Below are 19,266 nucleotides of genomic sequence, written 5' to 3'. Positions count from 1 at the left end.
ATGGAAATATAAAAATCAGGGGTGGAGATAGAGGGGGGACTAAGGTGGCCACCCCATGTGCCATCTCAGGTGATTGACAGATCACTGGAGGGGTAGGACTATAAATGTCTTTCCAGACCTGCATGGATCACCAGTATCACTACACCAGTGTAAAGTAAATTTTAAAGAATATTCCTAAGTAATCAGTCTTTAAAAATATTGACATCTGGTTGCACATTTCTTGAACAGCAACTACAATACCGAATGTTAGCATTAAGAGATGTAGAAGTGCCAGTCAAGTTAAATAGTAGCACTGATGTGGGGAAACCGTGTCAAGTTTAGTTTTCAGTGAGTACACGTCAACTCAGTTAATCAAGATTTTCACATTGGAGCTGAAAATTAACAATAAAGATACTCAAATAGTATCTCGGTTTCCACGTTGCTTAGCGCTAACTAAGCTAGAGCTACATGATCCAGTTACATTTAAACAGGAGGCTAGTAAGGCTGCTAGTTGTTTTTAAAATAAGCTACAGTATAAAAATGATGGACAAATAGTCTGTAATCAGTCTCATTTTGTAAGAGAAGATATAAGGATAAAGAGAAAAGGAGATATTTCTGACTTTTTCATAAAGAGGAAAGACACAGATCAGGCCAAGACAAACCCAGTCCCAGTATCAGCAGCCCTGACAGCTCCCAATGTGGAGCTGGCCACACAAGGCAAACTCCACATGCTGCACCCCATTAACCAACTTATCTTTCTATGAACCTTTTTGAACTTTCTTAGTATATGACTTCCCAGACGTTTACAGAGGAAGAGGGGATGCTACATGATGCTAAACATCACCCTGGAAATACTTTTTACACACGTGTTGCTGCCATCAAATTAAATTGAGCTCATATTTTCCAAGAAATGGTAAAATGTCTCAGTTTCAACATCTGATATGTTTGTGATCTATTGGGAATAAAACATGGGTTGATGAGATTTACAAATCACTGCATTTTTATCTACATTTAACACAGTGTGTCCCTAATTTTTAGGAATTAGAGATCAAATTAAATATTAGAACCATAGTTTGTATCTCAAGCTTTCACTTATGACAAACAAAAGAAGCATTTTTTAGTCTTTAGCTCAAATCAGATCAAAAAGTTAAAAGAGAAAGTAAAACTGAACCACTTGCTATAGTCACAGACAGCAGGCAGACTAGAATTTATCATGACAGGAATGAGGTGTGGGTGTCGAGCTCATATGAGGCCTTGTACTTTGCATTCATTGTCATCTCCAGTGGTTTTTCTTTGCTATGCGCAGCTGTGAGTGGTAACTACAGTCATATGAGGGCCATGTCATGGAGCAAAAGGTTTCACTTCACACATACGATGTACGGGCGCAGTGATTTGCTGTGTGGCATCGCCACCTAAAACATCAAGAGCTGCTCAACAGATCAGTGAATACTAACTTGGGTAGAAGAATGAAAAAGAAATATGAACCACAAGTTTTATTAAGCTAAACATTCATTTTAAACCAGTGTGTAGGTGTAGGAATGTTTATGAATGTGGGTCTTACTTAACTTGAAGCCTCGATTCATTTGGAAGAGTTGCAGACACCTTGTAAACAGTTGTAAACAGTGGCTGACTTTTATCCATGTTGAAATTCCTTCTGGGAGACTGCAAAGTTCCCCAGTGGTAGTTTCCCACTAACTTCACCATAACAGAAGTAATGATCAACACTGGCCGGATTAAGATGTATATTCACAGATTTATTGTGGAATCCTTTTCCAGTCACCATCAAATAAATAACCAGATAAAAAAAATAATTAAACAAAAACTTAACCCAAAAAGCAAGAAAAGATCTGGCAAGTTTTCATGGGTGCAACTCATACTTAACTCTGACATTCAACCCACAATTCCTCACAAATGTGGCTTCATTTTGAAGGGAAATACTTTCAATCAGCACAAGATTTATTACCAAAAAGCTTTGTTACAATAAACAAATGAACCTAACACTCGTTTTCTTGCTTTTCTGCCAAATTTAAATGCATTTAAATAGCTCCATTTTCATTTTAAAGCTTTTATTTATTTATAGGACAACTATTTGTTTCCTGCAGTAATTTTACATTTAATTCTTACATTTTTGTTGCTCCATTCTATTAAAACGGAGCCATTATGTTAGCAAGTCAGTGAGGTTGGATGTGAGGGTTTATTTTTACACCCAAGTGTTGCTGCTGCTTTGTCGGGGTTTATGATTACTTCCTTAAACATGAGAAATTTGAATAAAAACTGCTGAAGAAAAAAGTATTAAAGATGATTTTTATTTTTGTTAATAAACAGCTGAACTTTATCTCAAAACTTAACTATATACAAGTATATACCAGAGAAGGTAGGAAACATTACTGCGTCTGCATTGTGGTGTGGTAATAATACATTTTCATTTAATTAAACTTATGCAACTACAATAAACCTCCATTAACTTCTTGGATCATTACATTATGTTTTCTCATAAGGACACAAACAAAGTCAAACATGAGCACGTTAAGCAACAGAACTTCGAATCCACCGTCTTCCCCTCCCCCAGCCTCCCAGTCCGTGTGACTGATTTCATGTAAGTGCTATAAACCTACACCTCCTCCATCAGATGAGAAAGATGGTGTCATCAGACACCATGACCTGGTTATCGTCCTGCATGCGAGCCAAAGCGGCGCGAACTTCAGGCTTTGTGAACCGATTCTCACGCTCTTTGTTGATCTCGTCCATGAGCTTCGTCATCATCACCGACTGGGCGTACGTGGACTGGAAGATGGCGAACAGCGAGGACTTGAACTCCTTTAGTCTGCGCGAAGAAAAAAGAAATATTTACATTTCACAGCATGCCATCTCCTACCAAGCTGATCAGACGCTTAAAATTAAGTTGGTTGTGCATCTTCAGAAAGCAGTCGCCCACCTGTCAGCTGAAAGCTCGACGTCTGCAGCCTGTGACGTGGCCTCCATGGGCTCCTCCTCTCGCTGGGCCTTGGCTGGTTTAGGGGTGCCAGCCTGAACTTCAAAGCAAAAAAATCCCAAAAATGACTTAAAATCTTAAATATTTCTCAGTAATATACATTATTTGAGATACAAAATTACTTGATGAGCAGGAGCTGCTAAAATTAGCACCAAATTATGTTTTAATTAATTTGTTTTAAGCTTCATTCTATCAAACATTTATTTTTCTTTGTGGTGCAGTCTCTTTCAGGCCTCTTGCTTACTTTCAGGGACCTCCTGCTCTTCACTGAAATCATATGGGCTGTAGGGTTCACTGCTTTGGGAACCACGTCGCCCCCTGCAGGACACGAGAAAAATATTCAGATTCAGACAACTTGATTGATCTAGTGGAAAATTAATTTGCAGATTTACCCCATATGCATGCAAACCAGCAAACCAGCAGTGATCAGTAAAAAACATTAAAGATTAATAAAAATCTATTTTAAAAAAAATAATAAAATCCCATAGATAAAAGTCCAATAAGCAAATAAATGATTTACAAAATAAACCACTTATATTTAAAACAAGTCGTCTCTGTGTTTAAGTTTAACCCAAACCAGCAACAGAAAATGATGTGCAATTCAAATGACAAATATGTCCAACTGAGTCTGAAAACTGGGAAATGAAGCATTTCAATGACTCAAATTATTTATGGTACTTCAGGGACTGCCTGTGTAGGGGAGGGGGAAGTAAACAGACCAGAAGGCAGCAGTTTAGAGTGAGAATGAAACTTTTAGACTATATCTAGTACAGTTTTACAATAGTTTTCACGTTGATCTAATAAAGAATTTTGTGTTGCAGCCAATAACCTCAGGATAATTTTTCATGTTTTATTCTTTTCTGTTATCTACACAACTGCACCGTAAACTGCCACAATTAGCAAAAAAAATAAATTAAATAAACAAAGGTCTAGTTTTACTTTGGTCAATATGGTGTCCCAAAAGGGTCAGTTTTAGGATTTTATTGATTGTTTCGATGCTTCCTTTTAGTCATTTTAGAAACATGTTTCTCTTTCATGTACAACTGGACTTGCCTTCAAAATGTTAAAATCTGGACGACTCTGTAATGTATGCATCTTAATTTAAAATGAACAGAAGAGGTTTTAATTGGTCCACAACCAATCAAAAACGAAACGCTGCCACCTGCTGGTTTCCTGGGTGAAAACATGAAGACGCAAGAACCAGTTTGGTTGGACTGCACATCCCAAAACTTGAGCAGTCATGTTATCATTTAAGGAAAGTTTTTAGATTAAAATCAGTTTTATTTTTTAGACACCATTTTACATGCTTTCATCTCCTCACACCACACCTACTGAAACCACCTTTATATACATATCATCCAAAAATCTATCAACTGACTCCAGATTGTTGAGAACTCAGGAGTTCTTACTAGAACCAAGAACAGAACCAAGAACAAAGAGCCCATTACTCCTGTTTTAACACCTTTGCACAGTGTATGTGCATCAGTACCTCTTCCTCTGAGTTCTCTGTGAAGGCTGAGTGGTTGTCTCTTCATTATCCTCATCCTCTGAGCCGGAGTCCTGATCCCTTTTTGAGCGCTTCTTCCCTTTGTCCAGAACCTGCACAGAAGCCAAACCCCCACCGACGGGAGCTCATCAATGTGTTGCTGCACAACTCCTTCCTTTATTTGGTGTCAGTGAACTCAATCTAACCTTCTTAAAGTAGGCGAACTGGACCAGCTCCACGGCGACCTCTGTGTCCTCCAGCTCCACCACTTTGCTCATGCGGGCCTTGGCGTGCGCCGTGGACAGACGGATCAGCGTCTCCAGCGTTCGCGCCGTCACTGGAGAGGTCTGAACGGAGAGGAGACGAGGTCAGAGCGCCATCTTTCACAGAGGGGTACGACCAGTTTCTACCTCTACGCTCCGTATCTGCTCACCCGGGCGATTTCAGATCCCAGCTGTTCCTGGCTCCTCAGCCTGGAGTACTCCTCCGCGATGTGATTGGCCGCTTCCTCCGTTAGCACAGGTGTTACGCCCTTGGCGATGTGGATGTACTTCCTCATGAACTCCTTGCTCACTATCTTATCCCTGCAAAGAAATAAACAGGATTTATCATGCACGTGTTTACTGGACAGCTCTAGATAAGTAGAATGTTATTCTGTCCTACTTCTTTCTTTTGCTTCCATGCAGCAGGTTGTTGTGTTTCTCATAGACCTGCAGCTCTTCATCCTCCTCTGCTACAGAGTCTGGATCTTCTGTGGTCAGCACGTCCACCGTCCCACCCAGAGCCATGGCTGAGGATCAAACCAGGAAAAGACACTTTATTTTAGGCAATGCTGTAAACCTACAACATAAATTATGTTGTCAATGGATGCAGTACCTGTTCCATCCTGCTCACGGGGATCACGGTAGCGGTGCATCCTCAGCACGTGGTCCGAGATCTCTCGGTCCTGCTCCGGGTCCATCTGATCCAGCATGATGAAGAGGAGGTCGAAACGAGACAGCAGGGAGTCCTGGAGTCCGATGTTTTCCATGGGGGTTTTATACTGATCGTACTGCACAGGCGGAGCGGGAGAAGGTTGGGGAGTGAATGTTTCCTCAAGCATGGCTAACATGAGTTTCCAGCAGTTTAGAGGCTGATGCGCCACTCACCCTGCCGTACACGGGGTTGGCAGCAGCCAACACGGAGCAGCGGGCGTTGAGGCGCGCGTGGATGCCAGCCTTGGCGATGGTGACGCGGCCCTGTTCCATCACCTCGTGGATGGCCGTGCGGTCCATGTCGGACATCTTGTCAAACTCGTCGATGCAGACCACGCCGCGGTCAGCCAGCACCATGGCGCCAGCCTCCAGGCGACGCTCACCTGTCTCCTGATCAGTTGTGACAGCAGCAGTCAGGCCGACACCAGATGAGCCTCGTCCTGTGGTGGGGATGGCTCTGGGCGCCGTGTGCAGCACATAACGCAGCAGCTGCGATTTGGCCACCGATGGGTCGCCTGATAACAGAAACACGTCTCATCTTAAGGTCGATAAACAAATCATTACGCTCCAGGGATGTCACGATTACTTGATTTCACATTAAATGCTGCAATCAGTTAATGGGAAAGATCCCTTAAATTGCAGAAGAAGTGCGTTGGAGTTGAATAGTACGACAGAGGAAGAGTTATTCCCTCCAAACAAGCGGTTTAAGTCATCCATGTTGGATTTCTTTGGTTATAGAGAAGCAATGACCTAGAGTTGGGGTGTCAAACTCCGGTCCTCAAGAGCCGGTATCCTGCCGGTTTTCATTGTTTCCCTGATCTAACACACCCAATTAAAATCAAATGGATCCAACAGCTTCTTGTCAACTTCTTCACAATAATCCATTAATTTCAGTTAGGTGTGTTGGATCAGGAAAACAATGAAAACCTGCAGGATACCGGCCCTCGAGGACCGGAGTTTGATACCTGTGACCTAGGGTGTCATTTTGGAGGTCGGCTGACCAGCCTGGAAAAGCATGACCTAAAAAGGCTGCTGTTAAAGAGGAAATATATCGTATGCGTTTCACCACCTGCAGGATAACCAGCATCAGGCATGTCAGTTTAAAGAAAGTCATTAATGCTTCTAGTTAAGTTAGAGCATTCTGGAGGTAACGGGTTACCAGGGAAGTACCCGTTCTGTTACCAGTAAATGAAAAAACATAACACTGTTATTCCCATCAGTGAAGATAAATGTTCATTAAATGAGACTTCTTAGTTACTTAGTTTCTGTATTTCTTTAAGTTGGCATCAAAAGATGGAAATAAAAAAACTTAAAGACCTATAAAAGGATTATTTCACTGACAATCGTACTAAGAAAATCTGTAATGGTGACATCTGAATTATGCACATGTGCGTTACCGATGAGCAGGACGTTGATGTCGCCTCTGATGCGGGACCCGTTCTCGAGCACCTTCTCCACGCCCCCCAGCAGCATGCAGAGAATAGCTTTCTTGATGTACTCGTGGCCGTGGATGCTGGGAGCCAGGGAGCGAGCCAGCTGGTCAAACACATTCTGATGGGAAGTTTAAAAAAAAAAAGACTAATTTAGCTGCTTCTTTAGCTGAAATAAAATCAGCATCAAGCGACGTATGCAAAGAGGACATACTATAGACCGAGTGCAGCTGAATTTCCTGATTTTGGCGACGTCGTCGGCAGAGAAGTGCGGCGATACTTCCTTGCTCATTTGTTTGACGTGACATGCTATCATGATGGTCCTGTGAGTAAACAGGAGGCAAGTTAGAAGAAGAATGGCGACTGATGACTTTCTAAGCCTGAGCTGTTGCTTGAAGGTGTCTCACCTGAAGGTGCCGGAGGTGAATCCTCCCTTCTTGCCGGGCAGGCAGCGGTACGTCCCGATAACCTGGACTCTGTCTCCCGGTTTGATGAGGTCCACCAGGTCGTTGTCCAGGATGATGTCCACCGAGCGAGGGAGCTGGCCAGCGGGAGCTTTCTCTGGCATCTCCTGAACTGTGATAGTCTGGTGGTCTTTGTAGATAGACAGACCAAATTCTGTCTCCAGAGGGTTGTTCTCCTCATCCTGTTGGAACATTCTGAGTTTGTTTTGGGGTGTTTTTCAAAGTAAATCCCTTATAAAGAATTAAACGCCTTCTGTACCTTTGTGGGGTAAATGGCACTGGTAGGGAAGGCGTCCAGCGACGTCATGTCTGTATACTTCCTCTCCATCGTCTTTTTGGTGGCTGGACAGTAGTGAACACTTCGGACTACTTTAGGACGCACAAGGGAGCCTGAAACAACGACATCAAGGAAAATAAACCAAGTTATCATCCACCTTTGCTATTTTCAGGCCATACTATCTTGCGGTAAACTCACATTTGGTGACAATGCCCTCCACGCACACCATGCTTCCCAGCAGACGGGAGGTCAGCGTCCGCGGGGAGACGTGCTTGGAGCCGAAGCTGCCCTCCAGGCCGATGAAGAACTCCTCGTGCTGCTTAGCGTAGGTGCCGTCCACCGTGCCCACCATGTCCTTCAGAGCCCGCTGGAACGCCATCAGCTCCTCAAATGCATAGTTCATCAGTCTGATAGAGAAAATTACATCTTGTAACGTGGGAAGATCGACACGCAGGGCTTCTAACGTGATTAATTACTAATAATTCTCATTTAATAGGTTTAAGTGAAAACATGGCTGCAAAACCTTATTTCTTCCCCCAATTATGGATTTTGTTTTTCTCCCCGGGAATGTCTTTTTACAGACTAGTGTAAAGAAAATGTCAAAAATACACATTTTAGGTTTGTAATGTCAAGATGCTTTGAATGCATTGGTTGAAAATTTGATTTTTCCGCACCCCATTATGGTTGGCATCATCTGAAAGCTCCGTCTCTCCTGCACCATGTTCAAACTTAACTATTCTCTCTACATTAGCAGCTTGTGCTAGTAAAAGCGGGGAGTTTATGCTAGGCATGAACTCTCAATGGCTGGTGTAAATGCAGACAATCTGTAAGACACAGTACACGAGCCTAACACTGAGATCAGCTGGTGAAGTTGGCATGGTAACATCACAGAGTCTGATGACGGCTTATAATGTGATGTCAGGTCTTCAAGTAGTACATGTATGCCTGTGTTTCTACGGTTGTCTTCATCTGAAGGTCCTACACATTTACAACGGTGTTGGATATTTGTCCACTTTGATCTGTTATAAAAGTTGCGCTTTTTTTTTTTTTTTTTATGGGTTTAATTGTCTGTAAATATGAAATGTGATGAATTTTACAATCTTACAAGTTTAAAACAAGCCAATGAATTTTCTCACCTCATGCTCTGGACCACAAATCTAATCAGCAGCACTTACCCACAGCAAACTTTCTGCTTATGGCCCTTATGTCTCTATTGCTAACACTGATACAGAAGAATTTTTTTACCACTCATTCACAGTTTGAGCTATTGAGCATTTCATCACAATAATGTGGTAAAGACTAGTTTCTAGTTTTGATGGCATTTTCTACTTTGCAAAGTGGTAGAGATATCTAAAATACCCAATGTAAAAAACCTTTGATTTCAATGTCAACAAAGTGCATCATTAACTTTAAACCTGGCTTAATTCAGTGTTCAGATTTTTCTATTCCTAGAAATGGATGCAACCTATATAACTTGATTAGCATATTTAAACAAAAACATTCAGAAAACTTTCCATACAAAAATTTAAATTATAAGAAACAAACCAGGAAGGTTTTATTGTGATAGATGCTAGTTATAAAATGTGCAACATCTGCCTGGAGTGTCTCGCCTTGAACCACAAGAGGCAGCAGAGGAAAGTAAAGACATCAACAAAAGAGATAACTAAAATAAACCTGGAGCAGCAAAACCCCGGAGTTTTACTGAACACAGAGTAATAAACTTTACCTATTTAACCTAAAATGTTTTTTTAATTGCTGCAGAGCTGCACACAGACAGCCTAAAGTCCAACTGTAAACCTTCCTGTGGACTTAAGCTCTGTGTAATGTCTCAAGCCATGTGTGTAGCATTTTCTTACTTTGCGGCTCGGGCCTCGTTGCGTCTCCTCAGGTCGTTGATGTTGACGATGAGCCGAGCTTTATTCTCGCTGATCATGTCCCGAACTTTGCTCTGATAGATCCCCTGGTCCTGCTGCAGATCGGACAGGAAAATTGTTCACACCAAGTCAATGTGAAACACACTTTCCCAGCTTCTACTAATGCTAATTATTAGAAATGCTAACACCTAAAGCTACTTAAAATGTTATTCATGATATTTCTTGACAATTAATCAATATAATTCGTAGCTCCTTTGTTGTGGCCGCATGGCTTCTCGTTTCAACCTCACAAAAGCTATTTTAACCGGATTAAAGTGAGACTTACCTCATCATCCAGAAAGTCCAGGTAGTCTCTCTGAGCTTCTCTCATTTCCCGGTCATCTACGGTGTCGGTTGCCATTATGTCCGAGTAATTTTTTTATCCAAAACGGCCAAAAAAACACGCAAACTCTTCGCTGCTGTGCGCTCCTTCGCCGTCAAACCACACAACTGAAAAGTTTTCGCGCCACTGCGTGCCGGGTGTAAGTAAAGCGTGCCGTGCGATTGGTTGTCACAGCACGCGCTCTTCTGCATGGTCAGCGGGTAAAAGTGGAGCCGTCCAATGGAATCCTCGTATCATCACGTGACCCCGCCTCCTTCAACAACTCCCGCGAAAATGAAGCAGGAAGAGGCGGGGCTGCTAGAGACAGGCGGAAAAGGTTGAAACTGAACTATTTTCCTTCTAATCCAGGAGATGGCGACATAAACGAGTTTATTAATACCTGAAACATAATGTGACATCGTGATGTCAACAGTATCAACAGTAGAGCCATTTGAATGTTAAAAGCAACAACTTCTCCCGCAAATATCATTAATATTAAACTTAATAGCGCTCAAATAATAGAGCATATGTAAAATGTATAACAGGTATTAATCTTGTGATCAGTTTGCACAGCTGATAAGTCTCAGTTGTGTGAACTCTTCAAAGACTCACAAACACACTGCTGACTGCATCCATACGTGAAAAGTAAAGGAAAGGGAGAATTTTACTATTTAAAACATATGGGTATATTCAGTATTATCAGACTATTATCCACTTTGCTAGTTGGATGTAGTTCTGCAATCAGAACATCTTTAATTCTTTGTGTCATTGCTTCATCAAGCTGTTGGAAACATTCCTCAGAGATTTTGCTCCATATTGACATTACATCCAAGATGAGAATCTCCCGTTCCACCACATCCCAAAGCTGTTCTACTGGACTGAGATCTGGTGACTGTAGAGGCCGTTGGAGTCCAGTGAACTCATCATCATGTTCTAGAAAGCAGGTGGAGATGATCCGAGCTTTGTGACATGGTGCATTATCCTGCTGGAAGTAGCATCAGAAGATGCTCCACTGTGGTCATAAAGGGATGGACATGGTCAGCAGCAATGCTGTGCTGGTTAAACCAGGCCACGTTGGTACTAAGGGGCCTAAAGTTGGCTAAGAAAATATCCTCCCCACCATTACATCAGCAACATGAACCGTTGATCCAAGTCAGGATGGATCCATATTTTCATGATGTTTGCACTAAATTCTGAGCCTAGCATCTGAATGTTGAGCTAAAATGGAGACTTATCAGACCAGCAACGTTTCTCCATCTTCTATTGTCCAGTGTTGGTGAGTGTGTGTGAATTGTAGCTTCAGTTTCCTGTTCTTAGCTGACAGGAGGCACCCGGTGTGGTCTTCTGCTGCTGGAGCCCATCTGCTTCAAGGTTGGACAAGTTGTGTGTTCAGAGATGCTGTTCTGCATATCTTGGTTGGAACCAGCGCTTATTTGACTTCCTGTCAAATAAACAAACAAACAAACAAAAGTCCAACATGGAAAATGTAAGATCTGGCACCTATAATCCCTGTAGGTTACAGAGTTATTTCTTTTATTTTCCTTTGGAGATTTTAATATTCATTAATGAGGTAACATACCAGCTTAAAGCAAATACATTAAAGTAGAAGTTTATTTAGAGGGGCAATAGGACATTTATTTAGTTAGGTCTCACTTTGAATAAGCCTAAATCAATGTATCTATAAGGGTTTTTTATTTTCATAATATTATAATAAATAAAATCTAATTCTGGGGATCAGCAGGGTCTGGATACTGAAGTCTGTAGGTTTAAACAGCTGTAAAGCTTCTTAAGCTCACTTAGAAAGCCATTTATTTACTTCAGGAAAGTAGATCTTGTAGGGTGTTAAATTCACATTTGTTGCATTATTGTTCATGTGCAGCCATTTTTCTTACACGTGTTTTGTTGCAGAGTGCTGGCCTACCCGGGGACAGTGGTGCAGAATGGACATACCGCACAGATAACCAGATAACACAGCTGATTCTATTATTCAGATAGAAAAAAATATGTAAGGGAATCAGACATTTATTGTAAACTGGAAACACATTCTTTATTCCCGTGTAAAGGACTAAAAGCATCAACATGTCCTCCTGTGTGCAGGAACTCCTCACAGAGTTTGAATCCCCTGAGGCTGAGATGGAGTGGGTGAATATGGTCGCTGATCTCATTGAGGTGGTTGAACAGGCGCTGGAGGACACCAACCTTCATACACCCCCTCGCCCTTTTCTTCCTTCTCCACCATATTCAATCTCCCACCCCCTTCTCCTCCTCCTTCTCCTCCTCCTCCTTTAGAAGAACAAAGTTGATATTTATTAAACAACTTTCAAATAAGAATGTCTTTACAATTTCGAACAGTGGCCTTTCTGGGTGAAGTTAGCATGTTATCTGTGTATGAGTGGGTTCTCTCCGGGTACTCCGGCGTCCTCTCACAGTCAGTTAAATGGTTACTCTAAATTCTCCCTAAGTGTGGTTGTTTGTCTCTCTGTGTTGGCCCAGCGATAGACTAACGACCTGTCCAGGGTGTACCCCGTCTCTGTACCCTGAACTAGAATAAGTGGTATAGAAAATAGATGATATAGAAAATGGATTGAAAAAATATGCAAAGGTTAGAGTTTTCTGATACCAGCAACATCAATTCTCTTTAATAAAAGCATAGTTAGTCATAATTAACATAATCATTATTTATTTAAAAAGAAAATCCTGTCCTACAACATTGCAGTTTTCTTCTGTGGTGAATAAAAGATGAGTTTAATCTCATTTTATTTTATTTTTATTTCATTCTGCAGGTGTGTTTTGTAAACTGACATGAGAGCAACTCAATTATTATTAATAATATATGTAATGTATCATATATTATATAATATTAATATAATATTATTATTAATCTGACCCAGGGGGGCAGATAAAAACACAAGAGCTTCTTGAATCTTTTCTGTGTTTGTGTCTTCAGGGGAATTCTTGTTAGCCTCCCACATAATATCACCTTGTGCCCTGCTGAATTTCAGTGAGTAAGTCACAAATTATTGATCATTTGAAAGTTTTTATTTGAACAAAAGACAAATAAAAAAACAGAAAAACAAAAGGCATATAAAAAAGTAGGAAAAGTAAAATAAGTCCTTGTCCGAAGGAAGTAGGTAGAAGCCAACGCTTATCCCACCACTTTAGCCAAACACCATTCACTGCCTCATATGTATTTTATAATATACTTGTATAATATCAACACGTCTTAAATAACATTATTCATTATTATGGTCAAGACTTTTTAATGAGGTTTAATTCACAATTTATTGGAGTTGATCTCCTTTTGTAGCCTCTATTTTGCGCAAATGGAAATGAACTTCCTGTCTCCATCCACAGTGTCTGATCACAGCCAGCAAAAAGAATAATTCACCCACTGCAGCCTCTACGTTACCCCTCCATCTCTGTGATGCCGAGACCCATCAAAAAACAGAATTAAATGTTATTGATGTTATTCTTTTCTTTACTTTGTTTTTCTTATCCCGGGTTTAGTCAGGTTGTCAGTTGAGTACTGTAGCCTAATCCAGCTCATTTATGGATTTATTTATTTGCCTTTTAAGAGTTCAAAACTTTTTAAATTCTAATTTTGAGAATTTTTGTTTGTTTGTTTGTTTTTTTAAGAACATTTTTTCATCCTTGCAAATTGAAACAGGATGCAACTCCAACACAGCATCCACTGCATCTCGGTCCTAGCTCACCTCTCTAATAGTCTGGACTCTTATATGTGACCCTCAAATTGCCAGGATCACCAATGTGTGACTTTACTGTACCTGCATTAAAATAAACTCAGACTTAAATACAAGTGTTTTCAACAATTCGCTTGTCATATGTGAAAGTGAATTATTTTGTTAATGTATGGCCTAGTACTGGTAAGAGGTGATATAATCTTTATGGTAAGAGCAAAAAGGCAGAACATTCAAAGGAGGTTAATTACCAGTTACCAGTTTATTATTGTCACAACAGAAAAACAGGAGAGAAAAGGAAAACAATCTCAACATGGAAATGTTTTATTACACTTTACTATATGACTATGACTAAGACGTACATGCAGAGAAATGACAGGTTACACATTTTGGTGTCCCGCTAAACACTTTGACTTCTTTCAGGAAACAAGTTCATTCCTGATATCGATTGGCTAGTAGGAGGAACATTTAGCTGTGATTGGTCAGTCGCGTTTGAAAATTCACAGTTCACTTCCTGAAGTGCAGCACAGCGGACAAACTCAGACAGGTAACCACGCCCCTTCACTTTACTATAAAAACCCGAATAAAAAGTGGAAAATAAAAATGCGACTGCAAAATCAAAGTTCTAGATTAAATAAAATACCATTTTAAATAAAAGTAATAAAAACTATATATATATAGATTAATCAATTAATAAACAAATTAACAATAAATAAATAAATAAATAAAAGTATTTATAAATAGATAACTAAAAAGATAACTAAATACATATTTATTTTAATTTCAGTATTTATTTAACCATGAGCAACATCAGCTCGGTTATTATTTATTGTGAATTTGCTTACACACACTCACACACACACACACACACACACACACACACACACACACACACACACACACACACACACACACAACTTCGCTGTTGAGCTTGTCTCGTGAATTTGGCCCCGCCCACTCTCCGCCTCAGCTGTTTTTTACCGGTTTCCTCCCCGCTGCTGCCTCCCAAACATCTCTCTGCTGCAACATGTAGTAATTTCGGTTAGCGTGCTTCGTTTCGGATGAGATCCAGTGGAACTGAACGGCTTTTAAAAAAAGACATTAAAGAATATTTTTGCAGAGATTCGCGAGTCTGGAAGATCAACAGGTGTCCGGTCGATACGAGCAGGTGAGAGGATCTCTCTCTTTTTCTGTTGACATATAACCTTTAAATAAAGCATAAGAAACTTTATGTTAGACATGGCACCGACCCTGCGTCTCTAATTCGGCCTTGCTTGTTATTATCAAAGTAACAATTAATATTATTACTAAATAATCATTTTGTTATGAGCACCAAACCTCAGTCACTAGATTTCACCTTGTTTCTCAAAATTGCCCTACCTGAGAAGATGTCATTGCAGGGATTGTCAGGGTCTGAAATGTAGTGTTGCGAATATTGCTTTTGTGGCATTAAAGAGTAAATGGGAGAAAAGGTTAAAGCACACCCTGTAGGAGGGCATACAGGAGCTGCTCTGAAAGCTGCGCATTCTTATGTACTTTGTGACAACAGTGGTTTACATTTCTCTCTGTATCAGTGAAATGGTTTCAGGTTTGACTAGATACCTGTTTTTTATGCAGACAAATGTTTTTCTACTTCAACACAAACTTCATTGTGCAGGTAGTTATTCATCCTGTCACTATGTAGAAAACGTTCAACATGAGGCAACGCCTTGTAAAAAAATGATGGAGTGAATTGCAGCTGCAGTATTTCCGGGCTTGCAAACCATTTTTGGTTAGTTAATCTATCACTATAAATGCCACCACGTGTCTCTGAATAGTTTGTATGAGACCTTTTCTCCCAGTTTAAATTTGGACAAATTCAGATTTTTATGTGTATTTGCACCTTTCATCCACATGCAAATGCACTTTTTGGGCACTGAAAGTGAACTTTCAGAAAAACATCTGCCAGGGTGAAGATTATTTGATAATCCAGTACACGTATTCAACGCATGGTTGCAGGGCTCTACTAGTCATTTGGGTGCTGTAAGCAAAACTGCTTTGTGGTGCCTCCCAAAAACACACCCTCTCAGATGGCTCCAAAAAAGAAGATTTCCATTTTTACCAGTGCATTTGTCTTTATTTCCATATAAATTATCACTATTAACCTTCAGGTGTCGGTTTAATTTACTACCTCATAAGTATTTATGAACAAAAACGTCCACTTCAAATAGCACCGCTACAAAACTTTACAGATTAATATTTTCAGCATAAATTTTCTTGGAAAAACTTCAGCCATGCACCAAACTACCAAACCGTTAAAAAATTGTAAGGATTTTAATCCTTTAAATGGTAGTCTGATAACTTGATGTAACTGTTGTTGTCCTCCATTTTTATGACAAAATGACCCAATGATTCACGTTAAACTGTCATTTTTTAAATCCAATAGCTATTAAAAAATGTATTTATGCATTCTGTGATGCTGGGGTTTATATATCTAGAGGAATAGTAAAATTTGCCGTGGTTACGGCATCCTGACTTCCTGTTGATAAATTGTCAGCAACACTGGGTCAAGCGTCACCACACAGACTGCTACAATATTTTTTAACTTATGCTTTTTTAACTTTAAAAATGCTGTGGTCATGATTATAATTTATGATTAGCCTACATTTTTCTATAAGCTTGTCTGCGTGACTTTCCATCATTTTAACCACTTTCGACTCTGTGACCCTACATGTGGTCAAATTGGCATTAATTTCTGAGAACGTGCACAAATGAGGCTCCATGATAAACATTCTTTCATGTAATTAAAAGCAAGTATATTCTTGGCCTAACTTGAGTTGACAATGGTGGCATCACAACAAAGCACATAATGAGTTTCGATCAGCATATTAGCTTATGTAGGGACTTTGTAAACTGAATTTTAAGCAGCAACCTCTCCATTAACAGTCCTGTATTCATTTACTGTCTCATACAGAGTTCTCCGTCCAGCAGAAGTCATGTCGGCTGATGTGCTGCAGCGGCTCAGCACCTTGACGCTGAGCATCAAGCACCTCAGTCGCCTCCCTCACCTCTCAGACCTCATCCCTTCTTCTCTGCCATCACCCCGACCCACCGTCACTGCCTCCGAGGTCCCCATCCTGTTCAGAGAGCCCTACATCCTGTCAGGCTACCGTCCTGCCCAGCAGGACTGGCGCTGCTACTTCGTCAGCCTCTTTCAGCGACACAATGAATCCCTGAATGTGTGGACTCACTTGCTGGCGGGTCCCATGCTGCTGCTCCGCTGGTGGGCCAACGCAGGCGCCCTGGGGTACACCTTGGATGCAGCCTCTCTACCTCTCACCCTCTTCATGGTGTCCTCCCTCACATATTTGTGTCTCAGTGTGGCAGCTCACCTCTTGCAGTCTCACTCCGAACATGCACACTACTTCTTCTTCTTCATGGACTATGTAGGTGTGGCTGTGTATCAGTATGGTTGCTCACTTAGTCATTACTTCTACACATCAGAGCCATCATGGAGAGAAAGCATCGGGCTGTACTTTCTACCTGGAGCCGCCTTCTTTGCATGGCTCTCCTGTGCTGGTTGCTGCTTCGCTAAGTCCAGGTACAGACGGCCATATCCACTCCAGCGTAAAATCTGCCAGCTGATCCCAACCAGCCTCGCCTATCTGCTGGATATCAGCCCTGTAGCCCATCGCCTGCTCACAGTTTCTTGGACACAGGAAGTCTCTCTTCCCTTTCATGCCCTGCAGATAGCCTCTTTTCTGTTGGCTGCCTTCTTCTTTTCCTTTCCCATCCCTGAGCACTTCTTTCCAGGTCGCTGTGACGTTGTGGGCCAAGGTCACCAGGTCTTCCACCTGTTTCTGTCCCTCTGCACCATGTTCCAGCTGGAGGCGCTGTTCACAGACTACGCCAGGCGGCGAGATACAGTGGTAGAATTATTTGGAGAGAGGCAGCTGTGGTGGGCTTGTGTGTCCTTCCCTGCCCTGTTCATGTGTTGCATCTTGACAGTATTAATCGCAATGAAGCACATTAACAAGGAGCTGCTGAGTAAACAGGAGAGAAACAAGTGACATGTTTGTGCGTGCAAAAAAAGGGGGTTGGCTTTGAAGAAAAGGTAATAACACTAAAAGTTAAATGCAACATGTAATTTATGGTTTTCTTTAAGAGCTTGTAATTTTCTGAGGAATGTGGTTAATTTAAATAATTGAATAAAACAAAGTGAAACATTTCTGCTCTGCAACAATCAAGTCATCTGAAAATTCCTAAGAGTTTAACTGCTGAGTTAAGAATGAAATAGTTGCCTCAGTCTAGCTCATAGTTTGCTAAATATGCCTTAGTCAAAGTTTTCCACAGTGAATCATCCTCATTGTGCCGCTAGCATTGATGACAGATGCTGTTTGGAGAGAATCATAAGGGATAAACTTAAAATGAAGGAGTCCTAATTAATATTTAACTGATGTTCTGCAAATATCTTTACCTTATTAGTCTCATATTCACTTTATCCAGCTGTTCTGGGCCACCATGGGGATGAGGAATATCCCAGCTGTTACTGGGTGTGAAGTAGGATAGACCTCAGACAGGTTGCCAGGCTTGCATATCTTCATCATTGAAGATATACGCAAATCAATACCACTCCACATCTGCTTCTCAGTCTTAAAAAATGAACATTTCTGTTACCTACAGACTAGTTGCTTTCCAAAGTGTAACTAACAGTAGGCTTACTCATTATTTGCAGGCTAAAGGTACTTCCCTAGCAAAATGTCTCAATTCAGAAGACTGAAATATGTCACATAGACAAAAAGCCCTCCCTCCGTATTGGCCTGTAAAATAACCTTGCATACTGTTCCTGTTGGTCCAGTAATCTTAGCAGTTATAGCTGACATGAATGTTTGTTGTAAGCTAGCTTTGTGGGCCACCAAATGTTATCTCAGCTTTTTAATAGACTAGTTTTAATGTCAGCTAAAGATTTTTTTTAAATGAAGATATTTTAAAGCTCTTACAGTTTTTATTGTTGTTATTTTGATGTAACTCAAATAATTTAATTATTAAAATCATTAATTACTATGCAAGACCTTACACTCCTTAGCTACTTTATTATATCCCACTTGTTAGTATCACGTAAAATCCCCTTTTCTTTTCCCTTCAGAACTGGCTTGATTCTTGATGTCATAGATTCAACAAGGAGTTGGAAACATTCCTCAGAGGTTTTGCTCCATATCAACATGACAGCATCACATAGTTGCTGCAGGTTTGTCGGCTGCATCCATGAGGAGAATCTCCCATTCCACCACATCCCAAAGCTGCTCTACTTGACTGAGATCTGGTGGCTGTGGAGGCCGTTGGAGTCCAGTGAACTCATCGTCATGTTCTATCATCTCCAACCAGTCTGCCCATTCTCCTCTGACCTCTGACATCAAGCAGACATTCTGGCCCAGACTACTGCTGCTCACTGGATATTTTCTCTTCTTCAGACCATTCTCTGTAAACCCTGGAGATGGTTGTGTGTGAAAATCCCAGTAGATCAGCAGTTTCTAAAATACACAGACCAGCAACCATGTTACATTCAAAGACACTTAAATCTAATTTCTTCCTCATTCTGATGCTCAGATTGAACTTCAGAAAGTCGTCTTCACCATGTCTACATGCATAAATACATCAAGCTGCTGCCATGTGATTGGCCTTCTTTTTTATTTCTTTTTAATTTGGAGCTTGCAAGCTTCAGTAACTAACGGGGAACCTTGACTCTCAACAT

At 40.8% G+C, this 19,266-nt stretch overlaps 2 protein-coding genes across 4 annotated transcripts; one reads left to right on the top strand and one right to left on the bottom strand.

Moving 5' to 3' along the window:
* Positions 1-2,269: 2,269 nt before the first annotated feature.
* On the bottom strand, positions 2,270-10,017 carry mcm3 (minichromosome maintenance complex component 3). Its single transcript, XM_041976719.1, has 16 exons — positions 9,802-10,017; positions 9,459-9,571; positions 7,801-8,009; positions 7,585-7,715; positions 7,269-7,507; positions 7,076-7,184; positions 6,829-6,982; positions 5,606-5,946; positions 5,334-5,508; positions 5,121-5,247; positions 4,891-5,041; positions 4,664-4,804; positions 4,461-4,570; positions 3,216-3,289; positions 2,915-3,011; positions 2,270-2,803 (listed from the first exon to the last, which is right to left on the bottom strand). The coding sequence occupies exons 1-16, from the start codon at positions 9,874-9,876 to the stop codon at positions 2,605-2,607; spliced, it is 2,445 nt and encodes an 814-aa protein (XP_041832653.1). The 5' UTR covers positions 9,877-10,017; the 3' UTR covers positions 2,270-2,604.
* Positions 10,018-14,497: 4,480 nt separating this feature from the next.
* On the top strand, positions 14,498-18,779 carry paqr8 (progestin and adipoQ receptor family member VIII). 3 transcript variants are annotated; one of them, XM_041975087.1, is made up of 3 exons: positions 14,498-14,703; positions 16,489-17,628; positions 18,661-18,779. In XM_041975087.1, exons 1-2 carry the CDS (start codon positions 14,597-14,599, stop codon positions 17,582-17,584), a joined length of 1,203 nt encoding a protein of 400 aa, XP_041831021.1. In that variant the 5' UTR covers positions 14,498-14,596; the 3' UTR covers positions 17,585-17,628; positions 18,661-18,779. The 3 variants fall into 3 exon arrangements, with proteins under 3 accessions (XP_041831021.1, XP_041831020.1, XP_041831019.1); XM_041975086.1 differs by lacking the exon at positions 18,661-18,779 and adding an exon at positions 18,021-18,574; XM_041975085.1 differs by lacking the exon at positions 18,661-18,779 and having other exon boundaries at positions 16,489-17,757.
* Positions 18,780-19,266: the final 487 nt, after the last annotated feature.

This window comes from Melanotaenia boesemani, chromosome 22, assembly GCF_017639745.1.
Source record: "Melanotaenia boesemani isolate fMelBoe1 chromosome 22, fMelBoe1.pri, whole genome shotgun sequence".
Classification (NCBI taxonomy): Eukaryota; Metazoa; Chordata; class Actinopteri; order Atheriniformes; family Melanotaeniidae; genus Melanotaenia; species Melanotaenia boesemani.
Note: the sequence above shows the minus strand (reverse complement) of the source record. Positions and strands in the feature narration are given on the sequence as shown.

Bases quoted from the DNA above. Each gene is read 5' to 3' on its own strand.
- paqr8 (XM_041975087.1), top strand. From the start codon at position 14,597: ATGAGATCCAGTGGAACTGAACGGCTTTTAAAAAAAGACATTAAAGAA. The intron at 14,704-16,488 runs GTGAGAGGATCT...TGTCTCATACAG, and splicing joins TGTCCGGTCGATACGAGCAG to AGTTCTCCGTCCAGCAGAAG.
- mcm3 (XM_041976719.1), bottom strand. From the start codon at position 9,876: ATGGCAACCGACACCGTAGATGACCGGGAAATGAGAGAAGCTCAGAGA. The intron at 7,716-7,800 runs GTGAGTTTACCG...TCGTTGTTTCAG, and splicing joins GGAGGGCATTGTCACCAAAT to GCTCCCTTGTGCGTCCTAAA. The intron at 5,042-5,120 runs GTAGGACAGAAT...ATTTCTTTGCAG, and splicing joins CATGGAAGCAAAAGAAAGAA to GGATAAGATAGTGAGCAAGG.